Source organism: Phacochoerus africanus, chromosome 8, assembly GCF_016906955.1.
Source record: "Phacochoerus africanus isolate WHEZ1 chromosome 8, ROS_Pafr_v1, whole genome shotgun sequence".
NCBI classification, from domain to species: Eukaryota; Metazoa; Chordata; class Mammalia; order Artiodactyla; family Suidae; genus Phacochoerus; species Phacochoerus africanus.
Genome location: NC_062551.1, coordinates 72,905,482 through 72,916,588, shown reverse-complemented (window position 1 = coordinate 72,916,588; position 11,107 = coordinate 72,905,482). Strand labels below are relative to the sequence as shown.

The 11,107-nt window shown below is 54.3% G+C and overlaps 1 protein-coding gene across 7 annotated transcripts in view; it reads right to left on the bottom strand.

Moving 5' to 3' along the window:
- Window positions 1–2,285: 2,285 nt before the first annotated feature.
- The window catches only part of PRDM2 (PR/SET domain 2), a 120,832-nt gene continuing 112,010 nt past the window's right edge, over window positions 2,286–11,107 (bottom strand). For 6 of the 7 annotated variants that reach the window (XM_047791931.1, XM_047791926.1, XM_047791932.1 and 3 more), the window contains 2 exons: window positions 9,737–9,880; window positions 2,286–4,302 (listed from right to left, as the gene is read on the bottom strand). In XM_047791931.1, the coding sequence (XP_047647887.1) occupies window positions 9,760–9,880 (121 nt within the window). In that variant the 3' untranslated portion in view covers window positions 2,286–4,302; window positions 9,737–9,759. The remainder of the gene's footprint in view (window positions 4,303–9,736; window positions 9,881–11,107) is intronic. The other variant, XM_047791928.1, reaches the window with a different exon arrangement.

Sequence of the window (11,107 nt, the reverse complement as noted above, 5' to 3'; positions counted from 1 at the left end):
GGGTATCTGACGGAGCTCAAAAGGAGTGCGTTATTTATTACAATTCCAGGCTACTTGCAATAACTAAGAAAGCTTCATAAAACTTTCTTATGCCCAATATGGAGATCAGGTGAGGAGAACTGTCAGGTCTGCAAGCGTCCTCCTCCTCCAGGAAGCCCTCCCTTATGTCCTGCTTTGGGTGACAGGTCCCACCTCTATGCCCTCAAAGGACTTCTGCATCAGCCCCTTTCATTTCCCTAAACCGCTTCCTTTTTCTCTGCCTCTGTTCCTGCCGCCCCCTCCACCACGGAAATCCAGGCCTGTGGGAAATTGATCTTGCAGGCTAGACCAGGGGGTCCGCCAAGGGGGTGAGCCTGATGCATGAAATTCACCTCACTGGGAGATTCCTGCTGTGTGCTTTCTAGATAGGTTACCTCTAGAGATGGATAGTCACCAGTGAGGGCTACTTTGTGTCAACTTGAGCAGGCCAAGGGGTACCTACCGACCCTGGTTAAACACGGTTTGCGGTGGTGTCTGTGAGGGTGTTTCCCAGTAAGATTAGCATTTGAATCAGAGGACTCAGTCAAGGAGGTCTCCCTCCCTCCGGGGGTCAGGGATCCCTTGAGGCTTTCAAAAGAACAAAAAGCAGAGGAAGGAGGAGTTGGCCCTTTTGCCCACAGGCTCCCTGCTCCAACTGGAATGTGTCATCTTCTCCTGCCCTGAGCTGGGATCCATCCCATCAGCTACGCTGATCCTCAGGCTTCTGAACTCAGCATAAATTACACCAACCAGGCTTCCTGGGTCTCCTTTGTCTTACAGATGGCAGATCATGGGACTTCTCGGCCTCCCTAACCTCATGAGCCAAGTCTCATTTTATATGTATTACATATTATATTTATATAAATATATACCTCCTATTGGTTGTTTCTCTAGAGAATTCTAATATCATCTTTTCAGAGAAAGTTTTTAAGTGAAAAGGCTTTAAGTTTCTAAGTAAGCTTTGGGCTCTTCTTCCCACCCCTCTGCAATATTTGGATGTGGGCAAAGACCATCTACCCACCCCTAAACCCACGAAGATGCTTCTCTCTCACCTTCCCTCAGAATTCACCTGTCTCGGAGTTCTCGCTGTGGTGCAGTGGGTTAAGGATCCAACTGCAGTGGCTCGGGTCGCCGTGGAGGCCCAGGTTCCATCCCTGGCCTGGGAACTTCCATAAGTCTTGGGTGGGGCCATTAAAAAAAAAAAAAAAATCCACCTGTCCTTATCCCCATCCTCCCAAGGCCCTAGTATCTCACGTTCCTAGGATGTGTGATCAGATGGATGGGTAGCTCGTCAAAAAAAATGTATGGGGAGTCTCACCCACTAGGCTGGCAAAAATTACAAAGACAATGAAAAGTGCTGGGGACAATGTGGAGAAACTAGAATCCTCAGATACTGCTGGTTGGAATGTAAAATAGTGCGGCCACTTTGGAAAATAGTTTGGCAGTTGCTCAAAATGTTACATATAGGCTTGCCATAGGACATGCCAATTCCCTCCCAGGAATATCCTAAAAAAAAAAAAAAAATTATATCCACACAAAAACTTCTATAGAAATGTTCACAGCAGCCGCTTTCTTCATATCCCCAAAGTGGAAACAACCCCGAAGTCTATCAGCTGGAGAATGGATACATGAAATGCAATATATCCATACAATGGGATATTTGGCCATAAAAAGGACTGGAGTCCCCCCAACACAGGCTGCAACCTGGCTGCACCTTGAAACCAGTACGCCAAGTGAAAGAAGCATGTCCCCAAAGCCTGCCTTTTGTATGCTTCCATTTATGAAAGAGGTAAAATCTACAGGAAAAGCAGATTTGTGGTTGCCTAGGGTTGAGGAGAAATAAGAACTGACTGCTAAATGGGTTGGGGGCTTCTTTTGGGGCAACTGGAAAAGTTGTAAAATTGAGTGCAGTGATGGTTGCATAACTCTTTGAATATACTAAAACCCAATGCTTTGGAAACTTAAAAGGGTACATTGTATATAGCATGTGAATTTGCTCCCAGTGAAGCTGTTTAAAGGCTCACAGGCCGCCTTCCTCATCTCAGCAAAATGGTTTAACTCCCTGGCTGGCAGGTGGGAGAGTGAGTCGGCTTGCTCCCCAGGGGGGGCTGTTCCCACCCGGAGCTTCCCAGAAACCTGAGGTTTCTCTCTCATCACTGGAGGGGAGCCTCTGGGGATCCCCCAGCCCACTCTTACCCTGAAGGCACATAAGTCACCGAAACAGAAGAGGCCAAACACGGGGACCAAAAGGTTCACTCCCACGCCTCTTCCTCACAATCGTGCGTCACACTTTTATTGTTAATATTCTTCACGTGGCAGAGAAATTAACGTTCATGGTTAATTATCTTCACATGCCCTCTTCGGCCATCCAAAGCCACGCTCGAAGACCATCACTGACCAGGGAACACCGCTCTTGGCAGAAACCACCCCCCCCCCCCCCATAGTTGGAACATTCGTGACCGTTTTGCCAACAGTCTGAGAGTTGGAGGCTGACCAGCACGTTTGCACATGCAAAAAAAAAAAAAAAAAAAATGCCCCCCCCAGGCTCCCACAACACTTTCCAAAACTTGCCACTGGCTGAAGGTGACTTCCCAAGCTTTGGGTTCGTGGGCCTTCCTCCCTGCTTGAAAGGGAAAAAAACCCCTCAAGAACTGAGAGGCTGGGATACAGATCACGAAGAGGGGACCGAGGGGACAAAATTGTATCATTAGGGGAAGGAACAGCCACGGATTTTCATGCTTGTGAGGGTTGGTTTTAGCAGCGGGCCAAAGGATTCCAGTTGGTGAGAATTGAAAACAAACAACGCTTCTCCGCTGGGTGGGACGCAGGCAAAGTGTGACTTGGGCACTTTTCCTGCCCGTGTGAGGACATCGTGAGACCTTCCTCCTGGACGCTTCTCAGACCCCACGCTGCAGCCGGTCGACTGACTCATTAAATAACACAAGTTATAAAACTTTAAAAATGGGGCATGTACAGTCAGGGACATAAATACGTGCTTTGAAAAGTGTCTACGTACATATTTACAGAGTTGCAAGATCAACCGTAGTAGCCCTGAAGAAAAGTCCCTTTTTTTTTTTTCTGGGTTTTTTTTTTTTTTTTTTTTTTGCACGACCTCTGGTACCACTTCCCTCCCTCCACTTTGGGTGTGACGTCTCCCCACTGCAAAGGGGGCTGAGAAAACAGCGCCAAAGTGGACTCAGACATCCCTGTCTGGGGTCTGCCCCAAAGGCACAAAACCCAAGACCCTCACTGAACTGGGTCCCAACTCCTAGCTTAGCTCACCCGTTTCTCCGAAACATGGACTATTCCGCCAGAGTCGCGGCCAACTCCGCTGCTCCCTGGCAGGCGATGGACGGCCTCCGGAAATCTTTTATTCCCCCCCGCCCCAGGCTTTTGCATCCTCCAACTTAGTTTTCTTTTCCCAATTTCTGTCTGGTTGGTTGGTTTCCCTTTTCAGCCAGTTTGAGAAGCTCAGACACGAAAGGTGCGGATGGTCCCACCAAGTGAGGCAAGGAAGCCCCCCCCCCTACCCTCCGCAACCTGCCCCGCAAGGGAGGTCTCCCCGGGGGCCCCCCGCCGGGCATCCCGACCCCGCCTCTCCCGAGGGAGGGGCCCCATCTAAGAAACGGGGCGAGGACACCTTCGCCCGGGGCTCAGGCGGACGGACTGAAGGGCAAATCTGGACACGACTCAAGAGCCAGCGGCTCAGATGGCTCAGGCAAAGGAGGAAGGCTTCCAAGCGCCGGCCGCGGGGGCCGATCAGCGAGGCTCCGACGTGTCTGCACGCAGTGGATTCCCAGAGACGTCGGGGAGCGAGGGAGGGCGGGGCCGGGCCGGCTGGAAGGGGACCTGGGTCTCCCCCCCGCCCCCCCCCCCCCCCCCCAAGCCCTTCCTTCCTCCGACCTGGCTGGAGCTGACCCCTGGGCCAGACCCAGGTCCCTGACGTGGCAAGAGACAACGGGAGAAGCGAAAAGCAGGATCAAGGAGCTCTTGAAAAATTGCATAGTAGGAAGGGCCCCATCCCGGCAGGAAGGCTGAGCGGCAGATCGCGGTCCCAGGGGGCTGGACCCAGTGTCACCCGCCGCCGCCGTGTGGAGTCAGCTGCCTTCCTGCCTCCCTGGGGTTTGGGACCCTCGTCTGAAGACCACACACGCACGCGCACACGCGCACACACACTCCCTCCCTCTCTCGCAGGCTCATGGATCCGGAATAGGTCGGTCGGTACTCCCTGCAGGGCAGAAGGCCAGTCCCTTTGGCTTCACTGATTCCAGGTCACTTCAGGTGCTGAGGAGAAAAAGGAAAAGAAAAATAACAACCACCACGGCTACATACCCAGTGCCCACCGCGGGCTCTTCAAGCACCATCCCTACTCCACTTCATCTTTCTAATTAGGAGGTCCCTGTGGCTCAGGGGGTTACAGATCTGACTAGTATCCATGAGGATATGGGTTCGGTCCCTGGCCTCGCTCGGTGGGTTAAGGATCCCGCCTTGTCGTGAGCTGTGGTGGGGGTCACCGTTGCTGCTCCATCCAGCGCTGCTGTGGCTGCGGTGCAGGCCGGCAGCTGCAGCTCCGATTAGACCCCTAGCCTGGGAACTTCCACATGCTGAGGGTGTGGCCCTAAAAAAAACAAACAAACCCTAAAACATTGTAATTAAACTCCTTCTGGAACTACACCACGCAGACAGAAAGAGCATAGCTTGATGAACTGCTAGTGAACACACCTGTGTACCAGCACCGGCGGGGGAAAGAGATTGTGCCCCAGCCCCCCAGCCCCCGCCCAGGCCCCCTTCTAGGATAACTGGACCTTTATCACCACAGATTGACGTTCCCTGTTTTTTAACCTAAGTAAATGCCATCAGTCAGTACATATCCTTTTGTGTCTGTCTTCTCCTGCCTGCTATGTCTGTGAGTCTCTTTGCTATAGGATCCTAGTGCAGGGTGAGGCCTCTTTCATCTGCCCAGCCCACTGCCAATGCACAATTGGGTAGTTTCTAGTTTGGGGCCTTCGTGAAACATGCTGCCGGAATGTTCTTATGTATGTCTAGAAGACACATATGACACCAAGTGCAAATGCTGGGCAGTAGGATGTGCATACATAACATACGAACGTTCTTGTGCGTGTTTCCTGGTGCGCACGTGTGTATGTTTCTGCGGAGTTTATTCCTAGCGATGTAATCCCCCAGGGGAATGCAGAAGTGCAGCTGCTGTAACAATGGCCACACAGCCTCTCAGACTAGTTACACCATCCCTTCATGTCATGCTAACACTCAAAACGACCCTGGTGGCTAGTGACACGGATCCTCGAATGCAAGAAACAGAGGCTCAGAGAGAAGGAATTTTTACAAGGTCAGGTGATGACCTGTGGTAGAGGTGGGACGTGACCCCAGGTCAAGCCCCGCCCAGAGCCTGTGTGTGCTGTCCGCTCGAGGGAGTGGCTCAGCCAGCATGCTTCCTCTGTGGACACTTCGGCTCAGGGCCAGGCACAAGACTGACTGTTGAAGAACATCTGCTGCTGGAGTTCCCGTCGTGGCGCAGTGGTTAACAAATCCGACTAGGAACCATGGGGTTGTGGGTTTGATCTCTGGCCTTGCTCAGTGGGTTAAGGATCCGGCGTTGCCGTGAGCTGTGGTGTAGATTGCAGACGTGGTCTTGGATCCTGTGTTGCTGTGGCTCTGGCGTAGGCTGGTGGCTATGGCTCCGATTCAACCCCTAGCCTGGGAAACGCCATATGCTGCGGGGGTGGCCCTAGAAAAGGCAAAAAGACAGACAAAAAAAAAAAAAGAACATCTGCTGCACTGGGGTGAGTGTGAGCCTGGAATTGGGCTGGGCCAAGTTCAGGGACTCAGTTCTCTTACCTGGTGGACCAGGTCGTCATTACTCTTACTACTAATAATAACTTACTACTACTACTATAATTTAACTCAACGAGAATAATAGTAATAGCAGAGCTGATTTATGGAAGACTTACTACGTACCAGGCACTTTCCTACGTGCTTTTCCCGCACTACCCTATGCAATCCTTACGACAGACCCATGGCAGAGGGACAGTCATCCCTTGGTTTCTGCAGGGCACTGGCTCTAGGACCCCCCAGATATCAAAATCCACAGATGCTCAAGTCCCTTATAAAACACGATGTAGAACAGTATTACTGTTAGTGACCCACTTAACAGAGAAGCAAATTGAAACACGGAAAGTAAAGGAGCTGCCAGGATTCCTGGAGCTGGGATTCAATTCCAGAAAGCGTGCTCTTAACCACTGTGTCGTGTCAATCCCAACCCCTTGACGGGGCTGGACGGAGAGCTGTTTGCAGTGGAGCAGGCTGCCTTCAAGAGAGGGTGCCTCCTTCCCAGGGGAGGCCTGCATATGCCCCACCGACCTGAGCAGGAGGAGGACAGGCATGCAGGGGCAGGGGCCAGGCTGGAGCGGCCTGCGGTCCCCTGCTCTGGTGTGGCTGGGATACGGGCGTGTGCTGTGGGTCACGGAGCGGGGTCCACAGAAGAAGCCATCTTGCCAGCCCCCCACCTGAGAGGCAGCCCTCCAGGGTGGGGACCCCAGCAGCAGAGATGTGGTGGGACCACTGGGACTGGAGCTGAGGGAAGGACGGCAGAGGCTGGGCTTAGCAGAGAGACCCCTTCACCCACGTCGCTCTCTGGACCCCGTGGCACGTCTAGCATCAAGAAGCCTGCCCCACGACAGCCAGTTTTAGCCAAAGGAGCAGTGACAGCCAAGAGGAGGATCCCGGGGGCGGCCAGACAAGAGAGAGGCGTCAGTCCCTCCCCTGGGCCGCCCTCCAGCACCTCGGTCACAAGTCTGGCTGGCCCCTGGGTGTAGAAAGAGACAGGCAAAACAGGGCATGCCGCGGAAGTTTCACGCAGGACTAGGCCACGTGGCAAGTATTTTAAATCTAAAAGCGGACAGAGCCCTCCGGGCTTTGTCTGCGACACGATGAAGACATAGAAAAAGGGGGCGCAAGTGAGGACAGTGGGAGGCAGATGCTGGAGAAAAGCCAAGCTCCTCCCTGCTGGCCCCTCACTCGGGTCAGCCCGTCCAGTAAGCTGGTCATGCAGCTGCTACCCCAGCAAGGGCAGCAGGACAAGGAGCCGTCCTGAGCGCTTTGAGGATGTCGCCCTCTCCTCAGAACAAAGCCCAGCACATGGACAGCAGGCACTGACCACCTAACGTCCACTGTCCATCTGGGAGTCAGGGCTGCCACTTGGCCCTCTGTGTCTCAGTTTCCTCTCCAAGAAATGGGGGTGCTAAAAACCTCTGCCATGGTCTTTCAAACCTCATCCTGGAACCGCGAGACCCAGCGCTGTGGACTGAATGGTGTCCCCTCCACAATGTGACCATATTTGGAGACAGGGCCCCAGGGAGGTGACTGGGTTTAGATGAGGTCATGAGGCTGGGCCCCCTTCATCATGGGATTAGCGTCCTTAAAAGACACCAGGTTTTCTCCCTCTGCCGTGGGAGGACACGGCGGGAAGGTAGCATCTGCCAGCCAGGTAAGTTCTCACCAGAACCCAATGATGCTGGCATCTTGATCTTGGCTCTCCAGCCTGCAGAACTGTGAGAGGTTGTTCCACAGCTGATCTGTTGCGTGAGCCCCCAAGTCTCTGGTGTGATATTATGGCAGCCCCAGCAGACTACAAGTGGTCTAAGTCAGATGTTTTTAAGAGCAGTCGTTTTTACAAAATAATGTGCATATACATCATACCTGTGAATTTAAACATCAGAAAAAAGTTAAATAAGAGTTTAAGTGGCAAGTTTCAGGCACTTTGATATGAAACCGTTGCGTTCTGAACATTCACTGTTGGTGAGTGACAAGCTGTTAGCTGCAGATGCCGACGAAACGGAGCCTCTGTTCGTCTGAGCACCTGACTCGGGAAGCGGCTCACGTTTGAAACCGAGGGAGAAGAATGCATCCATCTAGGTGTGGTCCCTGGGGGAGGGCCTGGGTCTGCAAGGCGTCCTCACAGCTGAGACTGCAGTGGCCACAGAAACACCACTCTCGTGCAGGCATCAATCCGGAGGCACCCGGCCCTCCCTCAGGATGCAAAAAAACACCTGTCCCGAGCTGGAAGCCACACCCTGCGGGCACATCAGCACAAAGTCCATGTAGCGCCTGCCAGAGGGACGATCCCAGGACAGGCATGGGACCCAGAGTCGAGAACTGTTCATCCTGGCACTGCCCGCCATTCTCCACAAGACGCGAGCCAAGCCTCTGTTCTCTGGGCCCCCGTTTCTCCATCTGTAAGATGGGAGGGGAGGGATGGTCTCCTGGGCTGTCCGTCCATCTGTCTGTCTGTCCATCCGGCTCTGAGCACTGCAGGCTCCAACTCCGCCTTGCTCTGCTCTACTCCCCACTCAGCTAAGTCCTCTTGCTGGGGCTGGGTCCCAAAAGGCGGGCCCAGTTCCACCTGCACGCGACAGACTCTCTGGGGAAAGTGGGTTTTACTTCTACTCCCCACCTGAACCCCCAGAGAAATAAGGCCATGCCCAGAAACTCTACCTGCTGAGGAAGGGAGGAGTGAGCGAGCTGTCCAGGTGGGGGCGGGGGGTGGGGGTGGGGGGAGGTAGGCACAGCACAAAAGACTCCAGAGTTTCGGAATTCAGCTCATCTGGGCTTAAACAACTGCACTCCCCAGCCTTGTTAAGCAGGCATCCCCGAACTTGAGAGGGTCCCAACTACGAGGCCACCTGCTAAGGCACAGTCCCAGGCCCTGCTCACCAGTGCGCTCATTTAGCAAACTGGAGGGGGACCCTTGGGTCTGTATTTTCTTTCTTCTTTTTAGGACTGCACCTGTGGCATTGGGAAGTTCCCAGGCTAGGGGTCAAACTGGAGCTGCAGCTGCCAGCCTATGCCACAGCCACAGCACCACCAGATCCAAGCCGCATCTGCGACTTACGCTGTAGCTCATGGCAACGCCGGATCCTTAACCCACTAAGCAAGTCCAGGGATTGAACCCATGTCCTCATGGATACCAGCCTGGTTCTTAACCCACTGAGCAACAACAGCAACTCCGCGGGTCGATATTTTTAACCGCTGCCCCAATTAGGCTTGAGACGGCGGGCATCGGGGCCACAATGAAAGAAGACCGCCACGTCACCAGCAAGGAAACCCAGGCTCGCTTGAGGTCAATGGCAAAGCCCAGCCCTCCAGAGCGGAAAAGTCCAGCTTCCGGGAATGAATTCAGGTTTTCCCACCCGAAAAATCTAGGAGGCCTCTTGTTCAACATAAATCCAAGTTTCATATTTTGTGAATTACTATTACTTCTACCTTCAAGTATGTTGTGAGAATAAGGGGCTCCATCACCTTTTCTGGGCTTAAAGCCACTGAAGGTCTCAATTAAGTACTAAGTACCATCATTATCACTGTTCTTATTACAATAATGATAGCTGATACTTATCCGGTGCTTACTCTGTGCCAGGCTGCTCTAAGTGCTCTCATGTATTTGACACTTGCATTCCCGCAATCCTATGAAGTAGGTATTTTGTCATCCCCATTTTTATAGATGTAGAAACTGAGGCTCAGAGAGACAGAGAGTAACCTGCCGAGGTTCCCACAGAGCATCTGAACCCGGGTGGTCTGGGGTCCACACTCTCAGCCACTAGGTGCCCTCTCTGCAGGAAGGCCCAGCACCCGGCCTGGCACACAGAGGGTCTCCACAGGCCATCCTGCCCACCACCCGCTTCAGGCCACCCCAGCCTCCTCGTACCTGTCAGGGAGCAGGTGAAGCACCTACTCTTTGAAGAGGGATCCCTGGAACTGGGCGGCAGCTGTGGCCTTGACATTCCTACACTGCCTGGTGATGTACGAGGCCGCTGGTGGAGGACACCGGGATGCCAGGCGGAGACTGTAGCTGTGTGGGGAGAGGAACGACACACCATCACCAGGAGCCCAGCCCGGTGGGTGCCCCAGGCGGCCCCTGGGGGCCTTGGCGCCAGCACCGCCTCCCCAGGTACCTTAAGCTTTAACAACCAGCGTGAGCTCCACTGTACTCTGCCCACGCCCTCCCCTCCACCTGGAGACTACGGGCTGGCAGAAGCGTCCACCAGCTGGGTTCTGAGACACTGCCAAGAACTCTCTCCACAAAGGGGATCCCCTCTGAGGGCCGTGCCAGGCTCTCAGGGACGGCTCAGGGCTCCCACACTGTGCCGTGAGGCTTGAGCAAGATTCAAGGCAGAAAACTGAGACCTGACACTCAGCAGCAAGCCCATGCCCTCGGGCACCCAAAGGCCCCCGCGATGCCCATGATGGCATGCAGGGGTACCCCAGGGTGAGCACCACCCCTCAGCCAGCCAGCCCCACAGTGGCAGGGGACAGTCAGCTGCCAAGCTGCCTGGAGACATGGACATCCGGCACAACCTTGTCCAGCTGGGGAATAAGGCACAGTCCTGGCCCAGGGCAGGTCCCCCCCCGTGCTGTCCCCTCTCTGGAACAATGTCTCCAGCGGAAGACCAGCAGTGGCTTTGGGGATGCACAGGCTGGCATCTTCAACATCCAGTTCCTTCCTCTCCCTGTTACCTTCCTCACTCATCTATTAAACATGCCAGAAGCAAATCAATCAAAGGTAACACGGGGACCTCCCAGCCCCTCTGGACATGGGGCATCTCTCTGCCCCCTTCTGCTCCTCTCTCAGGCTCCTGCGCCTGCGCAGCGTCTCCACCAGGGCGCAGGCTTTGCCCACAGCCCTGGGTGTCCACCTGAGCACAGCACTAAAGGGCAAGGGCAAGGCCCCAAGGGCAGGTGCCTCTCGCCACGCCTCACATACCGCCTGGCCCCGTGGAGGACACCACCAGCTGACACGCACAACAGCCCCCCTGATTCCCAAGTGCTCCCTCAGCTGTCATCTCTGGAGCTGGCCAGCAGCCCAGGAGGTAGGAGGAGCAAATGCTTTTATGCCCATTTCATGGAGGAGGACACTGAGGCCCAGAGAGATGGAGACATTCCCGGGGGAGCAAAGCCCAGGCCCTCAGCCCAGGCCACAAGGCGGAAGGGGGCCGGGGTGGTGACGTCCAGCAGGACACTCTCCTTCCTGGTCACCAAACCTCTTGTCTGTCAGCAAACTCCTGAGCGTCTAGCGGCG